Genomic DNA, 26,796 nt, shown 5'->3' with positions numbered 1-26,796 from the left:
TCATAAGCAGCCGTGACTATTTACAGAGGAGAAAAGTATGTGAAAGAACACACCCTTGCAATACAAGAGCCTCCTAGTTCAAAGTCAAATAAATGTCAGGCTGCTCCATCAACAGTAGCAATGTGGCCCTGTTTTCTATGGACCAAAACTGACTGATGGCAACAGTTCAGCCACAGATCCAACAGGATACTTTTCAATGCTGTAACTAAGTGCCAAACATCGCCCAGATTAGGTTTAAAGTCTCTGCTATCTGGATATCAGTCAGACTAGAAAGCCAATTTAACTTGTGGGCTTTAAGCACCCTTTTAGAAATGTGAATGCACTATGCACTTTAGACGTGAAGCATACAGAGCATAATTTATGTGATAACAGTGTTAACAGTGATGCCATCTTCACTGCCTGGAGAGTGACATCGCTACCCGGACTGCATTCCAATGTAAGCAAGAACTTTAGCTTAGGAATGAAAGGACCTTTACAAGTCTAACAGGTTTTTGGTATGAGTTTTAAATAGCTGGTGTTAAAATCCAGGTTATGGTCACATTTTGTTTTAGACACATGGGAAACAGCAAAAAAGGCTAAAGGATGTTACATTTCAATTAAGTCTTGTAACGAGTGAAAATCAGCTAAACTCAAACTTTACCACAAAGCCTAACCCAGGTCACCAGAGACCTGGTGGATGTTTAGAGTTTCAATTCATTTCAACTTTATTTATACAATGCCTAATCACAACAACAGTTGCCTCAAGGTGCCTTAAATTGTAAGGTAGACCCTATAACACAACAAAGAAAGGGAGGCGACCCCCACGTGGGGGTGGGAGGGAGGCCTCCCATATTCAACGTGCTGGGACCTGATGAGTTTGTTGTTGTTGTTGTGTGTATGTGTGGCTGGCAGCTGAAAAGCTGCAACTGGGGGAAAAAAGTGTGTCAAAAGTGTGAACTATGTGGTCGGGTCCGTCCTTACTCCCACAGACACAAACCAAGGCCAAGTTGAATTTGCAATAATCAGCTGAGGGGGAATGAAATAACTTGTTGTGTGTCTGTGCTCGAATTGTGAGTCCAGATGAGGCAAAAAGCACACGCACATACCTGTGTGTCACAAGCAGGAATAAATTCTGCGCTGAACCTCTGTTGCTATGAGAGGCAGCAACCTCAATCCTCCATTTCTTTGTCACGCAGCATATTAATCCCCATTCATTGTTCCTCCAGGACGGAAGAACATATCCTGCCTAAACCAGGGCTTTACGTTATCACTCATGGGAGGAAGTCATTCTGCATTCTCCTGTGAGCACGGTGCAACTCAATTTACAGGAACAATACTAAGCTTTTGAGTGGTGGTCAGAAACTGTTTCCCTTCATCCTTTGGTGCAGGCTTTTCCTGCAAACCTGTGATTAAAAAAACCAAAACTGTGTTCCTTTCTATTGTGATAAGCTTTTCTATCTTATCAAAGGTAAAAGATTAAGGATGTAAGTATATATTGAGTGAAAAACGCAAGGATTGAAATCCCCAGAGAAAAAAAAAGGGGAAACAGCAAGGATAGTTGGTGTTGGATTTGATGTGGATCTGATGGGAGCAGGGAGGAGCTGTATCTTATTCCTGCGCCACCAGAACAAAGGAGCTGACTGGCAAAGATATTCAACAACAAAGAGAACATCAGCTGCACAAAAAGACGTCTGAATGCCTTTTCTGTTCCATGAGCTGTAGAAAAAACAGTATTTCAGCTCTTTGCAAGACGGGTAACCTTTTTGATTGCTGCTTCACTTGCATGAAACCTGAAGGGATAACAAAGCTGCCCCTTGATAATCAGGCAATCATTAGTCCAACCAAATCAGTAAACCCAGTGCAGTAAAAAGTATTTTCCCCTCCTTGATTTCCTAGTTTCTTGGTATATTTGTCAGATCATCAAACAAATTTTAACTCTAGACAAAGATATTCTGAGTAAATACAAAATGGATTTTTTAAATATTATTGTAGGGTCTTTGCCTAACAGTATAAAGCACCTTGAGTTGACTGTTGCTGTGTGAAAAAGTACTTGCCTCCTAAACCTAATAGCTAGTTTTGCCACCCTTTACCGCAATAACTGCAACATGAGTCCTTCACATCGTTGTGGAGGAATTTTGGCCCACTCTTCTTTGCAGAAGTCGAGCATTAAAGGCCAGTTGAAGGCCGTGGAGAAGCATAAGTCCGGTCTTTGACTTGGCCTTGGACAGAAACCTTCCAAACCATCCAGCTTTTGTCTCGTCAATCCACAGAACAATTTCCCGAAAGTTGTAGGGATCATTAAGGTTTTGTCTTTTTTCTTGTGTTCTTTTAAGTCAGCAGTGGTTTTCTCCTTAGAACCCTCCCATGGATGCCCAGTCTGCCCACTTTCCTTCTTATTGTTGAATCATGAACACTGAGCTTAATTACAGTCAGAATCAGAATACTTCATTAATCCATGAGGAATCAATTATTAAGAAATCAGGATGGGGGTAAATACCTTCAACAGAATTGGATATACTGACTCGGTTGGAACGAGGTGCCAGAAGGAGCACCTCACTGTGGGACAGAAGAGCTGAACTACTTCAGGGCCAAAGGTATAAGATAAAGCGGATATTTGAAAGAATACTCATCATGCAAAGCTCCTCTAGCAAAATGTAATCTTCCTTTTAATACTTGAACTTGATTTTTTATGACCCTCGAAAACTATATGAATAGTGAAATTATTATCCTAAATATGCAATGATTATTTGAATACTTTGGCTTAGCACGAGTGGGGGCATTCAGACTATAAGGTATTCCTCTCCCGTGGGGTGTGCAAAAATACTGCAGTGTAAGAAATGTGCGTTGCTTTGTAAAAACTGCAGTGCAGCTTGTTGATTTGGCCCATCGCTAATACTGTCAGACTCACATTATAACTGTAGAACATCTTCCTGCATCCTTAATTTTGTGTATGTCATGGTTTTTGTAACAAACTACACTTTTAGTTAGAAGTCCTGTTTTTTCTCGTTTTGTTTCTTTGATGGTTTTTCCCCTACTCTTTTATCTGTTTTATCTGTTGACTTTACTTGGTTCACCCTTTTAGTCTTGTTAGTTCTTGATTAGTTCTTCTTGTGGTTTTTTTACTTTTGCCTTCCTCTTTTGTTCTTTTTCCCACCCTCATCAGTGTTTGAGTGAGTTCACCTGTTTTTATTGCCTCTCTCTGTCTATGGTGTGTATTTAGTGTGTCTCAGTTTCCTCAGTCTTGGTCTGTTTCCCATTCCTTTTGTCTCCACTTTGTTTAATTCTGGCTTGCACCTTTTGGTAGCTCTACTTCTCTTTTAGATTTCTTCAAGTTTTTTGTTTTTCCAAGCACGTCTGTATAAGACCTTCTGTTTAAATACACAATCTTTGAAATTACTGGCAGCCTGTTGCCCTTTTGTCTGCTTTTGGGTGAGTCAGTGAGCTCATTCAACAGGGCCAGGAGCATTACAAAAAGAGTTGCTAACAGGCAATTTGATCCCAAGTGTAATGGTGCCAGTTTACCAAAATATGTAGAAACTGCATATGCTGCACAATGTGCAAACATAATGTATGTTTACAGGGTACCCTGTATTGTGTCCATGGATTTTTTTTTCTATTAATCAAGAAGAGCAGTACGACCTGTTACCAGAGTGCTAAATATGCTGTTACACTTTTTGTCAAAGAGACTCTGACTGTGCCAGCCTGTTTCCATGAAACAATCCTGACTGCCATCATTGTTGTCCACTGTCCACTGCATGTCTACGCAGAAGGAGGTGGGTGGCACCGTCAGCACATGCAAATCTTAACACAGAGCACAGACACTGTAAGTCGTCTCACACTGTAAGTCTCTCACGCCCACATGTCTCTTTCAAGTGCTAAGCACAGACATGGAGAGAGATCAAATCGCACACAGGGGTTTTCTTTTGTTATTGCTTGAAGTCGGCGATGCTCAGCCACGGCACCGGCTTACACTGATTGCAGAGAAAGGGAACACGGAAAGGGAGGAATGTTGTTATATTCATTCTTTCACCGCAAGGCAAAGAAGAGGTATAATCAAATAAACAATGCAATGATGGAGAAAAGCAAGTGTTATTTATATAGCACATTCAATGGTGCATTAGAAAGCAAACAAACAGCAGGATTAAAAGAAAGGGCAGTAAAAATCATTTGAAGTCAAATGTATTAAGTTTGTATTATGTTGTGTGTGTTTGTGGATGTAAGTTATAAATGAACACATGGTTGGGGACCAAGCCAACAAACATGGAAGATGCAGGTTTTAGGAATGAATGACTGCAGCAGTGACACTTTCATATATAGCCTGTAAACTGCATGAGGACTTCTGAGGACATATTAATAAAGATAAGTAGGTTTATAGTCATTACTGAGGCCTGTAGAGTCACAAGTTCACATGAGTGATGTTTTTAAACCCTACACTTATAGTAACTGATGGCCGTGGGGCTCTGTAGATCCATACTGACAGGAAATGCACTTTCAGGTGATGTACAGCACTGATCCTTCAGTGATTTAAACTCATGACACTGTTACACAGACAGCACAAGGAAATTCAGACCAGACTAATGTGCTCTTAGTCGGAAAGTTTGGCCCTAATTCTTCAACCCTTTCAATATTTCAGAGAAAAAAAATATCAGACCATCTGTTTTATTACAGCCACTAGAAGTCAACACTGAGATGAGATCAGCACCATCGATGGACCGATTTATGAAACCTCTAAAGAAAATTAAACTCCAACCAATACTGAAGGGGTTCCCCCACACAGGCTGCCCAGGTATAATACTGGCCTCCGAGGTGTATTTTTCATTTAGCATTTTTCAGGTTTTTGACAGGACAAAGCTACCTACAGTGGCTCCCTCTTTCTTATTTTTAAAGTTCAGTCCATCCTAACCAGGTAGCACTGCTTATATTGGTTTCGTAATAGCTGGCTTGTTAGCCAGGTTTTAGCTGTGCTCGGTATCATTCAGTCAGGCACCCTACTCCAGAGAGGATCTGTGCTATGAGTTGTAGAACCTGCAGCAAATAGCAAAATGGGTAAGCCAAGCTCACCAAGGCTGACAAGTAAAGAAGGACTACCAGCTGCAGCCCAAAATAATGGAGATACTTGGTGTTGATTATTAAATTCACTTCTGGGACCTTATGAAGTGGAGTCAACTTTGGATACCAAGGAAACCATCGGTACATCTCTCAGAGTTCAGTGAAGGCAAGCATTAAGCAGGACCGAAACAAATGTCCCTCACATACCAAGGGTAAGAAAAAAAACTGGTGGTCAGTGGTAGTTATAGTAAATCAAAGGACATTTAGAGTGTTTTTTACTTATTATTGTGTTATTTTCAGTTGAATTCATGTTTCAGGTCCAGTTTATCTTTAAAACTAGGCACAACACAAGATGAAATGTCTGTAAATTTGAAGTATCTAACTTGATTTGCCCTAATTTCCTTCAGGATTAATAAAGTATTCTGATTCTGATTGATTATCTTTCTTATTGCTACTTTAAAGTATTTCATCATACTTTCAAGCTAAATTTTAAAGGTACATATGTGGTTATTCGTTTATGTGCTTGGATGAGAAGTCTTAACATCAGTGTTGTTTTTAAGGCAGTATTTGGATCATTTTTCTCTAAACTTACTATCTTTATGTTTGTCAGAGCTGATAAATTGATGGAGGAATTTGTGGAGCCGAGTAACACCAGCAGCCAAATGCTGACAGCGGCAGAGGTAAATCACTTTAACATGACACATTAGATAAGGAGGAGACATGGCATTCCAAGTGTAACCCACCTAAAATTGCCTCATGAAAATTAACTGCTGATCCTGAGGAATGCCAGTAGGTGGCGCTATGAGATTATGTAGTGCTTGTGACCTTGAGTAGCGAAGTAGCGAAGGAAAACAACGTTAAGGCTATTAGTGATGGGATTTCCGGCTCTTTTTAGAGAACCGTCTCTTTCGGCTCGGCTCACTAAAAAGAGCCGGCTCTTTCGGCTCCGAACCGGCTCTTCGGGTTGTTTTGTTGCTTTAATTAATTTATTATTAACAATAATATAAAATTATGCACAAAAGGAATTACTAATGTAAAAAAAAAAAAAAGTGGTTTTATTTATATATTCATTCATTCATTCATTCATTCACTTCCGCTTATCCTTTCCAGGGTCGCGGGGGGTGCTGGAGCCTATCCCAGCTGTCATAGGGCGAGAGGCGGGATACACCCTGGACAGGTCGCCAGTCTGTCGCACATATGTTTTTATATATAAATATATGTGGTGGCCCCTAAAGACAAAACATGTACAAACTCCAAAACACATTTCTAGCATGAACTGAACTTCCAAAACAGAGCTACCTAGATCACTTAAATTACACAATTGAAAGCATATGTGTATTGTTTGTGTATTTATACACAAGCACTCATATATATTCAAATAATTAAAAAAAAAAGTTCATTTACCTGTTACTACCACACACCAAATCCAGTCGTTTGTACTTGCTGGCTTGTGTAGCCACTTGGTAACAAAAGATCAACACTGCGCCTAGCATCCTGGAGCACTTCTGTTGTGTTTTGTACGTGCTTCAGAGTTCTGACGTGTTTTGAAGTTTGTACGTCCTTTGTCTCTTGGGGCCACCGTAAATATACTTTTATTTATTCACTCCACATAAAATGTAATAAATAAATCATATAATACAAAAACCAACTAGTCACATTTCAACTTTTAACTATTTAAATGTTCAGCTTTTTCCTTTTACAAATTTAAAGTGAAACAACACCAAAAAAAAAACCCACAACACAATTAAATATAAATTAAAATATGAAAACAAAAAGAACATGCATATTCTATGTCATATAGGCCTGCATGAATAAACTTTCTGAATCCTTTATCATCCGCAACTGAAAATAGTTGTGGATGATTACCCTTCTAATGTGACGTTTTTGTCCCTGGCTCTCTTTCTCTCTCTCTCTCCCGCCTGCTCTGTTCCTGTGTTACTGAGTGCAACTACTGCCCCTCCCCCCTCATCCCAGCGTAAAGCACAAGGAGTGAAGCGGAAAAAAAGTGCAAGAGAGGGTGAGGGTTCACGTCAAAGACCCGGCTCTAAGAGCCATTTCATCCATGACCGACACATCACTAAAGGCTATGTATGCTGGTCAGAGCAACTCACTGGGAATTTTCCTTAGTCCTTGTTTAAAAAAAAAAAGTTATGTGTGAAGACACGAAGTTGGATTTTATTCTACCGCCTGTTGGGAAATGGAATTGTTGATGCCGATGTACCTCTGTTTTTATGATTCCTGTTCATTTCCGGTGAGTTGACTAACTTCGCTAGCATAGCAAGCTAATCGTTAGCTAAATGTATTGTAAATTTTATGTGTTCCTTTTAAGTGCTGTATTATCCTTTTTTTTCTGAAAGATAGGAAGTACGTTTTATTTCCTGTAAGGAGATGATAAATATGAGCAGTCTTTGGATAAATAGTACTGCGACCACGTTTTGCACTTCCCTCATGCATTGATAAGGTGCATTCTCACAGTTCAGTAAGAGCTGGATTAATGTGACTGCTGTTCACAAAATATGAGATTTGGTCGCAAATGCGACCTAATTTCTCAATGGTGACACTAAAAAAAATCCTAGGACCAACTGTTTGAGTAAAAACAAAAAAGTCTCCGCAACTCTGAAAGGCTACGTTCACACTGCAGGCGAAAGCGCATCAAATCCGACTTTTTTGACCCTATGCGACCCATATCCGATAATGGTATGACAGTGTGAACAGCACAAATCCGATATTTTCAAATCCGACCTGGGTCACTTTCGTATGTGGTACTGAATCCGATACATATCTGATGTTTTAGAAAGCGACTGCTGTTTGAATGGTCATGTCGCATTAAATCCGTCTTTTACGTCACTGACACAAAACAGACGCCAATTATCAGCGCCGGACAAGACATCGTGAACGCTTCCTGGCCATCCAGAGAAACTGTTGGGAAGACAACGTTGGAGAAACGTGAACATTTTATTTGTACTGTATAATCTGCAGATTCTGACAAAAATCTGCAACTATCCTTTGAAGCGCTGCTCCTCTCTAAAACAGCAATAAGGAATTATTAGGCCATATGTAAATAACAAAATAACGTTATAACTTAAAGCAAAATTGGGAAACGTAAAGTCCGAAACAAGTCTTTATATTAAGGCCATCAGTCAAACAATACTGTTTGGTCTGGATCTAACCAGAGCACGTTGTGTGTGACGTCTTCTTTTGCGCATGCGGGCCGCTTTGAGGGTTCACACTAGAGCGCGTTTGTTGTCACATTTTATTTGTAGTGTGAACAAGCAGACAAAAAAATCAGATTTGATCAAAAAATCGGAATTGAACATTAAGACCTGCAGTGTGAACGTAGGCTAAGTCTCTGTGTCGCCAACACCAGACAACATGCCCACATCGTGGCCTAAACCAATCATGAAGGTGCTGCTTAGAGATTGACAGACCACGTGAGTTTCGCGCGTTGCATTGTAGGTACTAGTGGCAGCAAAATTGAAACACTGCATCAAGCATTTCCAGCACCGGTAATCATTAATTCTGCAGTTTTAATCCATACCTTCATTTTATTTGCCCCAAAAACAATTATGTACAAAACGAAGGAGAACACAGCAGGTCTGTACAAAGACCGACTTGACAAAAAGGCAAAAACAAAGTACGAGGAAAAAATCAAAGGAGTGAAAGGGTTAGAGCCATAGGAGCATACAGAATGGAGTAAAGACATTAGCGTGCTGCCTAGGGCTGCCACGATTAGTCAACTAGTCACGATTACGTCTAATTTAACAGTCGACGCGTCGTTTGACGCTTTGTAAGATCCCAAAAGACGCAGAAATAAGTAGTAGTATTTAAGAGTGTAATAACGGACTGAAACAGAAGATGGCAGCACTGTATGTACAAGGATGCCAGCTGCCGTTAAACCCCGAAGAAGAAGAAGCTGTATCCCAGAATTCATAGCGCGGCCCAGCTCAGTTGTCAACAATGGCGGCAGCTAGTTAGTTTTAATATTACTCTCATTATTCTTTCTGGGTCACAAAATAAACGATTAACATATTTTCAGGTGAGAATGTAGCTGTGTAAACCTCAAATATCTGTTCAGTTTATCAAGACACCACATATTTTCAAAAGCGCTCCAACGATTTCGGAGACGTCTGTTACCCACCAGCTCGATAGCTAGCCGGGGTTCAAGGCTAACTAGAGTCGGTGAGAACACCGGACTCCCAGAAAATCTTTTTTAAACCCCCCGCCGTCTTTCGCTACTCAGGTTAAACATGATATACAAGTTACTTAGATAACTTAAAAATGTTATTGTTTGGCTTTTTTTAGTATTTTATTTGTTCCTGATTAAATCGGTTTGGCTGAGATTAAAGTTATAGTTTTTACCCAGCTGAATAAACGTCAAGCAGATTAAACTCCATTCAAACAATCTGCAAATGTTATTAAAATTGAATAAACTCTCATCTTGTCTTTATTTTTAGTTAGCACATACCTTAAACACTTAAAGCTGTAAGCTAATGATAGTTATATAAGAGCAGATGCTGGTGCAATAAGCTGTATGTTTTACGTCCAGTGGATGCATGATCTGATTAGTCGACTAATCGCAAAAATAATTGGTGACTAGTCGACTATCAAAATAATCGTTTGTGGCAACCCTAGTGCTGCCCAACTTTCATCACGCACATATTTATTATTATATGATCCTAAGTGTGAGTGCATACACTCAAAAAATGTTAAGTAACTTCAGACCCCTGCAACAAGCCCAGGTCCAGTTTCTTTGGTGATTTGGACTATTCCATTTCACAGCTGTTGTTACATTTTTTTCTTTCTTCAATGCAAAAAATAAATAACCATATCAAAACAACATACTGGAAAACAGTTATTCATCACTTGATTGCTTCAATACAACTCTTGGGCACATATATGCGGGACTTCTCGTGGCTGTTTTGATGTCGCTCTCCCGCTTAACCGATCAAATCTGGCTGTGGTAGCAGCTTTAAACTCCGTATGACCCAGGCTGATAGAGGGTGCCCAGTCTGGATCGCATTCCAGGATTTTGTAGGCTGGTTTTCCTACAAAACACAAGAAACATTAGCCCGCAAAGCCACAGCAAACAAAGCAGCATAGTGCAGCGAATTCAATTCAAATCAATATAAGACTTATTTGTAACCTACATCAACAATTTTGTTATGATAAATTACGTAATAACTACAACAGAAGACTTACCTTTGTGGGAATGCTTGGAGCAGATTAACATGTGAGCTGGAGTGTTCTGGAATGTTATATTTGGTCGTCGAATGGCTGCAATCCAGGCCATCCGTTGGCTCTTTGTTACTTCGGAAACATGGCTTGAAAACTTTCTCTTCCACAACGGAATCCGATTAAAACCAATCTCTCTACCTGTCGGCTTCCCGTCACTGTCATGCAACCGGCTATTGCAGTTAATAATACAACAGCTTTTGGCTATTCTTTGTTTCTTTTTATTGCTGTGTGACTGTTTTCTTGTGAAAGCCTGCGTGCGCTACTACCACTTGCCACTCGTACCTACAATCCTTTGCGGTTTTGATGTCAATTCATCTCTATATGAACACGCTGCTGAAGCGCCGCAGCACCGACTCCGTGCTGCTGCACTTTGATCCATTTGTGTGTCACGCGCGTGTCTCTGCACAGACGCACAGAAAGGGGAAATAACATAGGGAATTACCACAATATCCAGTAGTGCACGGCGACAGCTGCACATTCTGCCAATGTGCGGCCAAAAGAATCCTAGGTTGCACCGGTGCTACCAGCCGGCTCGAGTAAAAAAAAAAAGTCTCCGCAACTCTGTGTGATCAACAACAGACATATTATGCCCATATCGTGGTCTAAACCAATCAGAGATAGTCAAAGGCTGAACCTCTCAGATGCCCATGCCCAAGGTAAGATGTTCAGATATTGAGATGTTTGGTTTGAATCCTTTGAGGCATTATAAAATTTTGACTTTTTAAATTTTGACTTTTGACCGTATTTTTGGACTTTAAGGGGTGCTTAAAATCCTTTCATTTCCTCAAAAGTGCATGAGTTCTGGTTGTGCTAACTGACCACGAACTGATTTTATGTGGTACACGGCACTCAAAGATCTGTCAAAATGTTTTAGTACGACTTTGGTAAGCTACGAAGCCGCAATGCTGACAGCCCTAAATTTTGGGGGGAAATTAGTTTCTCCATGTATTGATTTCCTCTGTGTTGTAAACGTTCAAATCAGTCCGTGCATGATTACATTCCTATCAAAAAGTCTGTGTATGTGCAAATGTATCGCCCATCATCGATTATTGGACTGACGATTGTTGGTTGGAAAATTTTTACATATCGCCCAACCCTAGTGTGATACACAGTAGTAAACTTGACTGAAATTTGGCAAACTCTCTCTTTATTGCTAACAGCTTTTACTCTGAAATTTATACACTCATTATGTTTACCTATCCCCCTTATGTGCAATATCACTAAGTGCAATTTTTCTGATGCAGCATAGTATTTTATTCTATTTTATCTTGTTCTACTCTATTGTTTTTCTTAATTTCTGCTGCTCTTAACTTTTTACTGTCCACTTTCTGCTGTGAACAAACAAATTTCCTATGTGTGGGACTAATAAAGGTTTATCTTATCTTATGTGAAGGTGAAAGGTCAATAGTGACATAAAAATGTTGCCAAAGTTAATTTAGCATTTTTGGCATTACGGGTACAGCCAGGATATATTTTTACTTACCTTTCACTAAAATTGCATAATTGACTCCAATTATGAGAAGGGGGTAGATTCAGTTGAAGAACAGCTGGATCTGCGCACGAAAGTTGACACCAAACAATACCTCTGTGAGCAGTGTGGGAAAATGTTCAAAACATTAAGTTTGAAGGTCTATCAGCGTCTGCACACTGGATAAAAACCCTACTCTTGCGATAAGTGTGGCCAGAGCTTTGCTCAATTAGTTCGTTTTCAGGTACATCAGTTTGGGCACAGTGGGGGAAAAAACATTCCTATGTGAAGCGTGTGGACTTACCTTCACTCACTTAAGTCCTTTGAAAAGACATCAACACACCCACACAGGAGAAAAACCATTCCCCTGTGATGAGTGCGGAAAAAGGTTCACTCACTCAGGTAACTTGAAAAGACCAGTGTACTCACACGGGAGAAAAACCATACTGCTGTAATAACTGTGGAAAAAGCTTCACCTAATCAATTCATTTACAGAGACACAAGTGCATGCCACAGGTGTAGGAGGCGTCCTGCCCTACATCGGCATTTCCACAAATGTTTATCAAACTATTTCATAAAGCCATTAACATAATTTGCAAGTGTTGTCATGGTCCGGGTGTTTGCTAGTGTGTCTCCCTCTGAGCCGGCATCTCCACCCCTGGGAGGGGCCTCTGTGTTCTGCTGATTGCTCGCACCGGCGGGTGATTAAGCCGGGGACTCATAAGACCAGCGCACTCAACCTCTCTTTGCCAGATTCTCAGCTAACCATTGTTAGTGCAGTCCACCACTGTGTTTCTGTACACACCTGGAAAACTACCCTGTCTCATTGTGTGTCTTTCTTTCATAGCCACGTACCAAGTTAGTTAGTTACTGCTTCTTTTGATAGAGTTTTCAGATGCACTGATCAAAGCTTCACTCTCTGCAACTTGGCAGAATTGTGAGGATTTTGTTTGACGAGAGGATTTTCTGCTGCAATTCTGGATGAGGTGCTGACAAATTAATTACTAGACAACTAACCGAACCAAATGTTTACATTTTCCCCCTGCACTGTCCCAAATGAAGATGCTCTAATCCTTTTTTTTTTTTCATTAAACCTGACTTGAGTCAACACTCACAGCCTGATAACTGGCTTTTGAAGCTCTGAAGTTTGTTGTTGCAGATCTCTCGGCACACCTGAGCCTGGGAGAAAAGATTTGCATTCCTCAGGTGAAACCATGCCTGTTTATTCTAGTAACACCTATGTTAGGTTTTGTATTGTTGATTGTCATTTATGCTTAGAAATATCTACTTATATAGGCTTAGAGTTTTATAATTAGTTGTAGATTGGTAGAGGTTTGATCCTTAATAGTCTGCAAACTTTGTGTGCATTCCAGAGCACTCTGGGAGCATGGGAGAGGTCGTACCTTGTCTTATTGTTTTATGGTAGGATAAACGTATCTATATCTGTTTTAGGCTAAGTGCCTTTTGTTTAGATGAACTGCTGGACTTCCAGACCAGCAGGTTTAGGGAAGTCATTTATGGGGTCACACTCTGACCCCCCCCCCCCCCCCCCCACACACACACACACACACACAAAGGCAAGGTACTCTTTGTGTGTATGTATACGTCGTATGTTAATGAACCTATGCATATTCATGTAACCTCAATAAAAGAGCAGTGTTACGGGGGAGCAACTGGGGTCAAGCGAAGGAGCAGCGTTTGTCCGGTTCTCTCCCGTGCACGAGAAACATGAAGAACTTTGCCTACTTCGTGTCTTGCTTGCTGTGTAATTATATTGTCTTCAACGTTCCAGCGAATAGGTTCAAGCTACAAACCTATCAACCTAATTTTCTGCTGAAGGATGGCCTCAAGAAGTGCAAAGGTCTTAAAACTGTACCAGTGGAATTAGTGTGTTACAGGTGCCAGATATCCTTACAGCTGTTTCTGTTCAGAAGTTTACTGTAAGCCACGAACGTCCCAAACTCTAATGCATTAATGCAAAGTGCACCTCAGAGGAATTGCATCACACAGCCAGCAGCAAAAACACAAACATGGATGCCTAAATATGATTGAAGATTGTGCTCGTACATGAAAGCATACTCTCTGAATATTACAACATCAATCTCATAACTGCCATGGAAACAGCACAGGGGCTATTATTCATATGATTACCGAGCTGGGGCAGATCGGTGGATGCTTAGATGAATGGGCAAGTAGAAGGATGAATGGTGTATTATACATCTAGTGTGTGGCTGTGTCCCAATTAAGAGACTGCATGCTTGAAGTACGCATTTTGAGTGCGATTACGTCACCGCCACGCGACGACAGCTGTCCCAATTCGAAGTGTACTTCAAATGCATACTCCAAATGCGCCGTCGATTTCCCCAAATATCAAGCGTGGTCCGGTGCACGCATCGCGGTCCCATATATCCCACAATCCATAGCGCGGCGGTGGGTGTGGATAATTTTGCCGCAAAATACGGCAGACGGCAGAAGGGAGCGGCCGAAGAGTGAACTGTCAAAAGTAAGTACTGAATATGATGTCACTTATTTATGTGCGAATGTTTAATAATGAAGAACATTAAAACATTACTGTTGGCCACATGTCGGCAAAGTTATGTGACAATAGTGATGTTTGTACTTTCAGCGTTAACTTGGTTTTAAAGCCTCTACTTCAGTATATATATATATAAAAAAAAATAAAAAAACACCCAGCACGCCCCTGCGGGCGGTTTATCCTTCAAGCTCGGGTCCTCTACCAGAGGCCTGGGAGCTTGAGGGTCCTGCGCAGTATCTTAGCTGTTCCCAGGACTGCGCTCTTCTGGACAGAGATCTCCGATGTTGTTCCCGGGATCTGCTGGAGCCACTCGCCTAGCTTGGGAGTCACCGCACCTAGTGCTCCGATTACCACGGGGACCACCGTTACCTTCACCCTCCACATCCTCTCGAGCTCTTCTCTGAGCCCTTGGTATTTCTCCAGCTTCTCGTGTTCCTTCTTCCTGATATTGCTGTCATTCGGAACCGCTACATCGATCACTACGGCCGTCTTCTTCTGTTTGTCTACCACCACTATGTCCGGTTGGTTAGCCACCACCATTTTGTCCGTCTGTATCTGGAAGTCCCACAGGATCTTAGCTCGGTCATTCTCCACCACCCTTGGGGGCATCTCCCATTTTGACCTCGGGACTTCCAGGTTATACTCGGCACAGATGTTCCTGTACACTATGCCGGCCACTTGGTTATGGCGTTCCATGTATGCCTTGCCTGCTAGCATCTTGCACCCTGCTGTTATGTGCTGGATTGTCTCTGGGGCATCTTTACACAGCCTGCACCTGGGGTCTTGCCTGGTGTGATAGACCCCAGCCTCTATGGATCTTGTGCTCAGAGCTTGTTCTTGTGCTGCCATGATTAGTGCCTCTGTGCTGTCTTTCAGTCCAGCTTTGTCCAGCCACTGGTAGGATTTCTGGATATCAGCCACCTCCTCTATCTGCCGGTGGTACATACCGTGCAGGGGCCTGTCCTTCCATGATGGTTCCTCGTCTCCCTCCTCTTTTTTGGGTTTCTGCTGCCTGAGGTATTCACTGAGCACTCGGTCAGTTGGGGCCATCTTCCCAATGTATTCTTGGATGTTCGTTGTCTCATCCTGGACTGTGGTGCTGACACTCACCAGTCCCCGGCCCCCTTCCTTCCGTTTAGCGTACAGCCTCAGGGTGCTGGACTTGGGGTGAAACCCTCCATGCATGGTAAGGAGCTTTCTTGTCTTTATGTCAGTGGCTTCTATCTCCTCCTTTGGCCAGCCTATTACCCCAGCAGGGTACCTGATCACGGGCAGGGCGTACGTGTTGATGGCCCGGATCTTGTTCTTACCATTCAGCTGACTCCTCAGGACTTGCCTGACCCTCTGCAGGTACTTGGTGGTTGCAGCCTTTCTAGCGGCCTCTTCATGGTTCCCATTTGCCTGCGGGATCCCCAGGTACTTGTAACTGTCCTCTATGTCTGCAATGTTGCCTTCTGGTAGTTCAATCCCCTCAGTTCTGACTACCTTCCCTCTCTTTGTTACCATCCGACTACACTTCTCCAGTCCGAACGACATTCCAATGTCATTGCTGTATAGCCTGGTAGTGTGGATCAGTGAATCGATGTCTCGTTCACTCTTGGCATACAGCTTGATGTCATCCATGTACAGGAGGTGGCTGACAACTGCTCCGTTCCGTAGTCGGTATCCGTAGCCAGTCTTGTTAATGATCTCACTGAGGGGGTTCAGGCCTATGCAGAACAGCAGTGGGGACAGAGTATCTCCTTGGTAGATCCCGCACTTGATGGTGACTTGTGCTATGGGCTTGGAGTTGGCCTCTAGTGTTGTACGCCACATCCCCATTGAGTTCCTGATGAAGGCTCTTAGGGTCCCATTGATCTTGTACAATTCTAGGCATTCCAGTATCCAGCTGTGGGGCATTGAGTCATAGGCCTTCTTGTAATCAATCCAGGCAGTGCACAGGTTGGTCAGTCTGGTCTTGCAGTCTCGGCTGATTGTTCTGTCTACCAGTAGCTGGTGTTTTGCGCCTCTGGTATTCTTGCCAATTCCTTTCTGTGTCCCGTTCATGTAATATATATATATATATATATATATATATATATATATATATATATATATACATAGTTGACCTTAATCTTACAGAGAATGTGATGATTTTGTGGATAATTAAAGTCAGTCATATATCCACAAACACAACAAGCTGAAAGTCAGTGATGCTGCTCGGTTTGCAGTCCTGAATATCACAGCACAAGCAGGAATCACTGCACTGTTAATGTTCGCTATGTTATATTGCTGCCTCTGTTCGGTGGTGTCGAGCCAAACGGACTTTAACGTGTGTTTGAACGAGCTGACGGTTCACTCGTTAAGATGAAAGAAAGAAGCTTTAATCACAGGAGTCACACATGTGTCCACTGTACCATCTGGGAACTCTTCTTGTTTAGCACTCGTAATAACACAAACACTAAATCCTCCTTCTCTTGTGCTGTTGTGTAGCAGTGTATACACCTGAGACTGTCACCTGTCTGTCTGTCACCCAGCTGTATATAAACTCCGTCATGCTAGCTAGCACGCAGTACGAGTTATTGTAACTGACTATAAAAAGTCACCACAATGAAAATAAACTCCACCTAAACTTGGTTTATATCTGACCCAGATAGACTGCAGGTCATAACTTCTTACCTGGAGTTCAGTTCACCTGACACTTGCACCGGCGGCCGCCTTGAGCCTCTCCTCCTCCTGCCTCCTCTTTCCCTCATCCACATGCTGGCCTCTGTGGAAGCTCCACCATGGTTACCACCAAACAACTGAGTTATTTTTACACATCGGCCAGCATCTTGCCAATCCACCACCTTTCATTGTTTATACAGTTACAGAAAAACCAAAACATCGGCTCATAAAAAGAAGAATCACCACCGGCCCAGAGCTGTGGCACGCATGCCCAGGGTTGCTGACCCCTGGGCTAGATAGAAGATGTTGCTCTTGGAAGTAATGGATCAGATGCTCGTGGGGAGTTTGACAGGAGATGTTAATGTTTGTATATGAACATTCTGAGGAGGACGTGAGATTGTTTGGGAGAAGCTCAGGGTAGAGCTGCTAATCTTCCACATGGGAAAGGAGCCAGCTGAGGCGGCTGACTAGGATGCCTCCTGGAGACCACCTAGGTGAGGTTTTTCAAGGATGTCCAGCAGGGAGGAGACCCCAGGGTGCACGCAGGACATTCTGGAGATACATCTCTCGATTGCCCTGAAAACAGCTTGTTTATCCTAAATGATGGGTGATTGAGGAGAAGGAGGCATGGGCAGCTCTGCTTAGATTGCTGCCACTGGGCCCCAGAGATGAATAGAAAATGAATGGGTTCTAACCTTCAGTAAATTGAAAACCATTCTTGCCTAAATACAGGGACAGGGTCAGAGCACTTGCCATCTTCTTAGACATTGCAGGGTTCAGAATCTTGGTTTAAGAAATTATTCAATACAACTATAGGTCAAACACATGACCCAAAAATGGCAGAAAAATCAAAGGTTTAAAAAAAAACAAAAAAAAAAAACTACAGCTCTCAATATGACAAGCAACTATAATAGGGGGATAGAGGAAATGCCAAAAAGAAAGTTGACTGTTAATAGGACTCTTTAAGACATGAAATCATGAATAACACTTTGTTTTTCAAGACTGAGCTCAGGTCTTTCCTCTCCTTTTCTCTCAATATCTGTTCCCATTTTCTAACTTTCACTAGTTTCTGATCTCACTCCCTGATGAGACCGGGGCTATGACTGCTGGGATTTCAATTGTACTGCATCAAATATGAACTGGCCTGACAGAAGTTTGGTTTCTTGTCAGTCCAGTCATGTGTCTGTGGCAATAATCCAATCAGACCACAATTTAAATGAAGAGATTAGGTGCTGAGTTGGGGTGTCGTAAAAGTTCCTTGAAAAATCATCCCTTCAAATACAATGTTCTGATGAATTAATGTTATCTTTTATTAAATTCATATTATCCAATAAAAGACTTCCTTGAGTTTCCAAACATAAAATGAGAGGCAGAGCTTTCAGCTATCACACTCTTCTCCTGTGGAACCAGCTCTCAGTTCTAATTTTAAAATCAGTCTTTTGATAAAGATTAATTAGTTTAGATAGTTGGACTTGAAGCCGGTGGCCTTAAACTACTCTGCAGTTATGCTGCTACATTATGAATATTAAATCACCCATCCATGGTGATGGGTGTTCCCATCACTTCCATGGCCACAGGTGTATAAAATAAAGTATCTAGGAATGCAAGCTGCTCCTACAAACATTTGTGAAAGATTGGATTGCTCTCAGGAGCTCAGTGAATACTGTCATGAAACTGTCATGAGTCATAAAATTTCCTTGCCGTTAACTATTTCACAGTCCACTGTTAGTGGAATTATAACAAACTGGAAGAAATTGGGAAAGACTGCAACTCAGCCACAAAGTGCTAGGCCATGTAAATTCACAGAGCGGGGTCAGCAGAGGTCACCAACTTTCTACAGAGTCAATCACTACAGACCTTCAAACTTCATGTAGAGTTCAGATTAGCTCAAGAACAGCGGGTAGAGCGCTTCATGGAACGAGTTTCCATGGCTGACCAACTGGTACAAACCATGCTGCCACTGGACTCTAGACTCTTGTCCAACATCAGTGTCTGACCTAATAAATTTGCTTCTATAAGAATGGCCAGAAATTCTCATAAACATACTCCCAAACCTTGTGGAAAGCGTTCCCAGAAGAGCTGAAGCTGTTATAGCTGCAAAGGGTGATGTGGCATCATGTTAAACTCAATGGATTAAGAATGGGATTTAACTCGATTTCACGTGAGTTTGAAGGCAGACAATACTTTTGGCTATAAAGTGTATTAATAAGAGATGGCCTCTTGGTGTGCCAGCAGTTACTTTACTGTTGGAGGTCTCTTCCTCTTAAAAGGGAGTTTGTTTTTCCCTACTGTCTCTAGTTTTGGATTGTTGCAGTTATGCTCTTATATTTTATGGTCTTCACCTTTCAATAAAAAAAGCTTGTGCTGTACTGATCATCAGCAGAAAACTGAATATGTATCAGGATGATCACTGTTTTTCAGTTCACCTGGTTCTAATGTTGTGTCTGATCGGTGCATTATAATGAGCAGTATTCTGAAGGATGGGTGTACAAACGTGTACACAATACATATTTTTTGACTAGGTATAGTGACATGTTAGCAACCATGTCCAATCCAGAGAATAGAAAGACTAGTGGTAACTCTGTAGATCATTTGAGGTTATCTCACCAACAGTGACTCTTTCATGTTTTGCAAACACCGGCAGACAAAATGTATTACCTGCTAGAAGAGTTCCCTCATCATCTTTTAAGACATCTTAATCATTTCATAGGGAGAAAATGAAATGCTTTGACAGTTTTTTTGCATAGATGCAGCAAAGAATGATCAACATCTGCAGAAGAAGACACCATGCTAATTCCTGTGGTCCAGTGCTTCATCATTTCACTCATTCATTATGAGACTACTTTGTAGCTTAACTAAAACAAGCATAAAATTAAAGAAAAGTGATCAAAAAACCAAAAAGTTTGTATTTTAAGTCCAAAGCAGCTGCCCCTCCTGCTCTCTTCCTCCTTATCACAGCTGAGAGAGCCCAGTAATTGAAAAGGAGATTCGGCAAGCCTGTTCTCACAGATGGTGTGTTGCATTTCTGAAACAAAAATAGGATTGCGATCCTGACCGCTCGATATCGTTTCTCGACCATTCAAAAGCTCAAAGTGGAGCAAAGAGACAAAGTACTGCAGTCTATCTCAGTTTCGTGGCACTCTCTTTTGCTTTCAGTCTGACTCAGGCCTCACGTGGCACCTCAACTCTGGCCTGATGAGAGCCAGCTCATCGCTAAGTCACACTCCTGAAGATGTGTGACTGTTCGAGCACTTTCAGAGTGATGGTTAAAAGAAGCCCAGAGAAAAGCCTCTTTGCGAGACAGACCCTTGTTAAATATCAAGCAATTTTAGGCAGGGGGATCACAGGGTCTGATCAGCTGTGAGTCACAAAAGAAGGCCAGATTTCTCTTTTAGAAGAATAAAACACATAAAGCCCAATGACCAAATGGATCGCATATATTTAATTAAAAAAAGAACATGATAATAATCACATTAATGTAAACTCTCCCTTATTCTGGTTGTGCTAGTTGTGTAAGATTTCTGAAATAATGAGCCCAATCCGTATGTAACCAGGTCATAAATTACATATTGTTATATTTACACAAAATGTGTTCTAGACCTCAAACAGTTCCTTTTATACCTGATTTTTAGGACCTCCAAGCCTGTAGTTCATTATCAGTTAGAGCCCCTCCTCATTCTTCTTCTTCGGTGCAACCCTATAAATACAGGGTAACCCTTTGGCCTCTCCCCTTTTCTACAATTCCCCTGTGGGAGAGGTTAGTGTCATTTCTTTACCAGCACTGTAAAACACACATATAATTTATATTTAGCCACCCTGATGTTTCTGATTGTGTTTTTAGTTCAATTATTGTCATCACTGTGCCTGTCTTTGCTAGATGCTGTAAATGTGTAGTACATGTCTGCCACATACGTATTATAGGCACAGTCTATGCTAGCATGAATAGATCCTTCTTGCTGGCTTGGAAGTTGTGGTGGGTTAAGCTAACCCTCTTCCATACTGTTTGTATTTGGTTGTAGGAGCTGGAGTGGGGAAGTTAATGACTTGGAGGTCTGTGTTTCTTTTACCATTCATTGTCAGACACAGAGCAGGAACACAACAGTTACACGTACAAAAGTGGCCTTTTTACTTTTCTTATTCCATCCAAAAATACATAAATCAATAACTTTTTATTTGCATAAAGTAATTGAATTCATGAATTGTTTATACCACAGCTTTTCACGCTGTGTTATTAACCTAACTTTCTGTCACCATTTGAAACTTGATCAAAATTCTGTTGTGTGAATCAACGGCCTGAAGTTCTCCTCTAAAAGAAGAAACAGACACAGAAATATGTATGCAGTATCTCCTCCTGTCCTCTCTTTCATAAATCTTTCTTTCCTGAAAAATAAAGCAACCCTGCTTGAGCTACTTGATCACAATTTTATTGGTGTCTGTATGAATGCATGGCAGGGATGAGAAGGAGAAAAAAAGAATGTGTAGAGTATGCAGGTGAGACTGTGAGGTGACATTACTTTCTGATTTGTTGGACGGGTAAGTGCATGGGATTGCCCGGAAGGAATACCAATATTATACAACAAACTGGCTGATTTAATAACTCTTAATAAGGGTGTCAGATGCTGTTCAGGATCATCCCAGCCCACTTCATCCCCGGATTACCAGCTGTCACATTAACATCAGGCTCCTTTTCTGTAGTGCACCTGAATTGTAAATGAACTGGTGCTTTTATATATCTATATATATATATATATATATATAGTGCCTTTCAACTCTAACTGAGCACTCAAACACTTTTTAGACTACAAACCACATGTCTGGGGTTTATTATTTTGCGGAAGTACACTTCAACATGTAGCCTGGAGGAGCTGGGGAATAAACCACTGACCTTCCAAGTAGCACACAATGGCTGACGCATCCAAAAAATTGGCAGCAACTCTGGAGCACGAGCAATGAGTATAGAGCCAAGGCCCACCTGTATTCATATTTACATAAAACAACTTCTTTGGTTCTTTTCCTCTGCTTTTGATTACACTCTGCTAGCATATGGCTTGCTTCCATCTTGTAAACCCCTTTTTCAAGTTACTCTCAGAGGGTTTGTTTGGTTTCCAAGCTCCACTCTGCCGATAGATGATCATCACAGGCAAATAAATGTCACATCTCCCATTCAGCTAAATCGATTAAACAGGTAGCATTTATTGTAGTGACTACAGTGGGTTTTGTTTTTACTAATTTCTTTAGAGTGTGAGACTTCTGCACTGGTGTTTAGCTGCTGTTGTTTGCTGCACACAAGACAGTGATCCATTTTCCCTTCCTACAGCAATCCGCCTCACTGTCAATCATGGCTTTTGATGTGTTGTGCTCTTATAATGAGCCAGCTTTGAAGTTCAGTTATGTAGCACCAGTTTATAAAAACAGTTGCTCAGAGCATGTTATACTGTAAGATAAAGACCCTAAAATAGTCCCTACAAACACACTGGTCAGATGATCCCTTCTTTGAAAAACAGCACAGGAAGTGGATCTCTTTAAATGCCTCATATACTAAAAGTGTACAGTTCAGCTCAGGTTTGGTATCAAAAGTCTCATGCTCACCCATTAAGTAGGTGACAATCTTGCACATGGTGGCTCCAAAGATGAAGTCCTCTAGCATGTTGGGGATAAGTGTAAAGGGCATACAGAAAATGGCCATCATCAGGTCGCTGACCGCCAGCGACAGCAGGAAGGAGTTGGTGACCGTCCGCATGCGCTTGTTCAGCATCAGGACCACGATGATCAGGAGGTTGCCGAAGACGCTGAGCAGGAAGATGAGCGAGTAGAGCAAAATACGCAAGGAGTCCATCTCTGATAGACACAAAGAGACACAGGGCATTTTCAGTTATAGGGAGGAATATTGTAAGCTTCTCTTAACAAAAGCTCAGTTTCCAGGAGGAAGTATTTGTACTACTTTAGTCCTGGGAGAGAAGAAATTGTACTTGTAACAGTAATAAACAAAGAATAAGAAGTGTAAAAGCAAATAAAAGCAGCATAAGATGAACACGGGTGCATTAATTGAACTGGCTGGCTGACAAACGTCTTTCACCAGGATCTATACACCCAAATTAATCCAAAAGCAGTTTTATTCATTTACATGCAAATGCAAGTAACACTTTAATTATTCATGCAACCCTTGTATTAAATTAGATATGAATTAATAAAAAGAAAACATCAAGATAAGAAAATTTAAAAGGAGATAGTTGCATCAATACATGAAGACAACAGCCTGGATCAGGTTGTTCCCCTGGGAAATAAGACTCTGAGCACATAAACAACACCAAACTCTATTACAAGGCAGAATAACTTGGCTTAATCAACATCTTAAATCGTGCTAATGTCAATATTCCTTTCCTCACCCTGTGAATGAAAGCATTAGTAGTAATCTTCAAGAAAAAGATGAAGACAATATCACAAGCACGGAGCCGACCGTGTCAGGTGGCTCACTTGGGAATACAACCCAAACTGGAAAAACAAGATCAAAATTAAACAGTTCTCTTTTCATCAACAATAATATCCTTTCAGTTTGTAGGGGCAGGAGGAGGAGCAAGATTTGAGCAACAGCCAGATGTAATTCCAGGCCACAGTCATCAAAACGACTACAGTGAGACGCAAAAGCGACTAAGAAGAGATACAAATGACAAAAAAATCATAAAGAGACATAAATGACTACAAACTGATGCATAATGACTGAAAATAGACACAAAGTCACTGATTAGAAGGTAAATGACAACTGAACAACACTAACAAAGTTACTAAAAAAAATATCAGTTGAGATTGTCATAACTACAAAAACAAAGATAATGACTACATGCTTATGAAAACAACGACACAAAGACCCAAAATGCATAGTGACTACAAAGGCTCCGATACAGATACAGGGTTAAGCAAAAACATAGACTGGTTTAATTATACAAATTGATCATACAGACATGTGGTGGCATGCACTGAGATCTTAAAAAAAGAATATAATGAAACAGTGATCTACAGTGTGTTTCATAAGATTTCCTTCTTTCAGCGCTGCCATACAGCTAAGCATCAGTGGGTGCTGGATGGCCCAGCCAGAGGGTTTTTGGGATGCTCCCTTCACTAACACTGGCCTGCCACAGCGAGTCTGTTTGAGAATGAGAGTATCTGACAGGACAAGGTCGGGGCTGGCCATGTGCTGACTGAGTCCTCTGATTAAACACAGAGACATGCGAGAAGTCCGGAGGTTTACAGCAGAGCCTGCGCACAGAATGTAGCACATCACCTTTAAGGCAAGCATTGCTCATCAGGAGTAGAAGCAGGACTCAAACAGCGCGTGTTTGTGGGGCTTAAAACGCATCTTTGTGCCACAGTGAACACTGAGACAGCCCTTACTGAATCCTGTTAAAAAGAGAGGTTTTCCTTCCCACTGTCGCCATCTGATTGTGGGGGTTTCTTTCTAATATTTTAGGGTCTTTATCTTGCAATTTAAAACACTTTGAGTGACTGTTGTTGTCCTCCCACACAGATGCATATTTTGAATTTCAATGTTTGCAAAACTTAAAGACCCACATAAATTACCCAGTTTTTAGAATTTGACTCAGTGCTTTTAATAATAAGGTGTGTTTGATAGTATTTAATTTAACTACACACTTGAAAGCCTATTGCCAGAGCTGTTGAGCCGCAGCTGCTACGGTTATGTGACTTCAGTGTGCACATTAAAATGATGTATTTTTGATCTTTTGTCATTATTGTTTTGGTATCTTATTACCAACTTGCCCCATGTCCTCTGCTGTTTGCCTAATAGCTGTGCTTGTCTCTGTGTGGGTGTATTTACAAGTATTTTATGAAACACTGTGGGATAAATTGTGCTTTATTGAGTGTGTGCAGCATGACATTACTTTTTAGTGTGAGAAAAAAAAGCTCTTTGTATCGCTGCTTTTATCCTGCTTCTGTGACTTAACTCTAAGCTTAATTGGCTGGAGAGCATCTTGCCAAAGGAGTGAAGATGAAAGTTGATTCAAACTGGCATATTCATAGTAATGTCCTCCCTATAAATAGACAAATTAAATAACATTTTTAAAGCAAACTATGAAAAAAGTTTGTCTGCAGTAACAAGTACAGAGTGATTAGACGGTCCGGTTTTAAACCGAAGACATTGCAGGTTAATGCTGATCACCTCTGCCACGTGAGAGATTCTGTCCCCCTTAACTGCAAGTATGAATTATTCCTTTGATGGAGAAGAGTCCTCTGCTTTTTGAAGCTGTTTCATTAGCCAAAGATTGCCCATTTCAGAGATGTGACAGCATTCTGCCATGCTCACATGGGCTACTTTTACATTAATGTTCCTCATAATAACAACTTTTTAACTACAGGAGGGTGAGCATACCTTTAAACATTCTATTCCGTCCAAACCTGGTTTGCCCAGAGTTTTCTTCCAGTTCAAAAGGGACTTTTTTCCTCCTTCCAACAAGTCCTTCCTCATAGGTCTCATCTGATTGTTAAGGTTTGTCTCTAATATTTTAGGGTTTTTGCCTTACAATATAAAGCACCTTGGGGTAACTGTTGTTGTGATTTGCTGCTATATAAATAAAACTGAGTAGAGTTGAGTTGAGTGAAATTCCATTCTTTTCATCATTTGAGCAATGTGTGGATGTCGGATGCTGCAGATGTTGCTATGCCCCTCTCACACAGGGTCAAAGGGAAAAAGCCTTTTTCTGGATCACAGAGGATTGTTTTAATCTTATTGCATTTTTTTACTTGATTTGACAGGTGAGGCATGGATAGTTGTGATTGCTGTCATGACCTTTAAAGCAGGGGTGTCCAACTCCAGGCCTCAAGGGCCGGTGTCCTGCAGGTTTTAGATGTGTCCTTGATCCAACACAGCTGATTTAAATGGCTAAATTACCTCCTCAACATGTCTTGAAGTTCTCCAGAGGCCTGGTAATGAACTAGTCGTTTGATTCAGGTGTGTTGACCCAGGGTGATCTCTAAAACCTGCAGGACAGCGGCCCTCAAAGCCTGGAGTTGGACACCCCTGCTTTAAAGTGTTCAGTCAGACACAAAGCTAACGCATTCAGATCCCATCACATCAGGGGAACATATACTCGGGGAAAAAAATTATTTGAACCCCTGCTGATTTGGTACGTTTACCTGCTAACAAAGAAATGATCAGTCTATAATTTCAGTGGTAGGTTTATTTGAACAGTGAGAGACAAAACAATAGCCAACAAATCCAGAAAAATGCATTTCAAAAAACTTGGAAATTAATTTGCATTTTCATGAAGGAAATAAGTATTTGACCCCTTTGCAAAACTTGCTTCAGTACTTGGTGACAAATCACAGAGGTCAGATGTGTCTTATAGTTGGCCACAAGTTTTGCACACATCTCAGGGGAGATTTTGTCCCACTCCTCTTTGGAGATCCTCTCCAAGTCATTAATGTTTCATGGCTGATGTTTGGCAACTGTAACCTTCAGCTTCCTCCACAGATTTTCTATGGGATTAATGTCTGGAGGCCACTCCGAAATCTTATTATGCTTCTTCTTGAGCTTCTTCTTCAGCCTTGGCCGTGTCATGTCATGCTGGAATACCCACCCACAATGCATTTTCAATACCCTGGCTGAGGGAAGGAGGTTCTCACCCAAGATTTGATGGTACATGGACCCATCAATCCTCCATTTGATGCAGTGTAGTCCTGTCCCGTTAGCAGAAAAACACCCCAAAGCTCACTGTTTCCAACTCCATGTTTGACGGTGGGGACAGGGTTCTTGGAGTCATAGGCAGCATTCTTCCTCCTCCAAAGTTGAGTTGATGCCAAATAGCTCAATGCTGGTCTCACTTGATCACAACACTTTCACTCAGTCCCCCTCTGAATCATTGAGATGTTC

At 41.4% G+C, this 26,796-nt stretch overlaps 1 protein-coding gene across 2 annotated transcripts in view; it reads right to left on the bottom strand.

The window, feature by feature from the left end:
- The window catches only part of LOC120723503 (cholecystokinin receptor-like), a 57,144-nt gene that overhangs the window by 15,852 nt on the left and 14,496 nt on the right, over nucleotides 1-26,796 (bottom strand). The window contains exons 1-2 of one of the 2 annotated variants that reach the window (XM_040014984.1): nucleotides 23,300-25,807; nucleotides 22,503-22,751 (exon numbers count right to left, since the gene is read on the bottom strand). In XM_040014984.1, coding sequence (XP_039870918.1) covers nucleotides 22,503-22,749 — 247 coding nt within the window. In that variant the 5' untranslated portion in view covers nucleotides 22,750-22,751; nucleotides 23,300-25,807. Of the gene's footprint in view, nucleotides 1-22,502; nucleotides 22,752-23,299; nucleotides 25,808-26,796 lie in introns of those variants that run through there. The other variant, XM_040014983.1, reaches the window with a different exon arrangement.

Source organism: Simochromis diagramma, unplaced genomic scaffold, assembly GCF_900408965.1.
Source record: "Simochromis diagramma unplaced genomic scaffold, fSimDia1.1 OVJJ01000680.1, whole genome shotgun sequence".
Classification (NCBI taxonomy): Eukaryota; Metazoa; Chordata; class Actinopteri; order Cichliformes; family Cichlidae; genus Simochromis; species Simochromis diagramma.
Note: the sequence above shows the minus strand (reverse complement) of the source record. Positions and strands in the feature narration are given on the sequence as shown.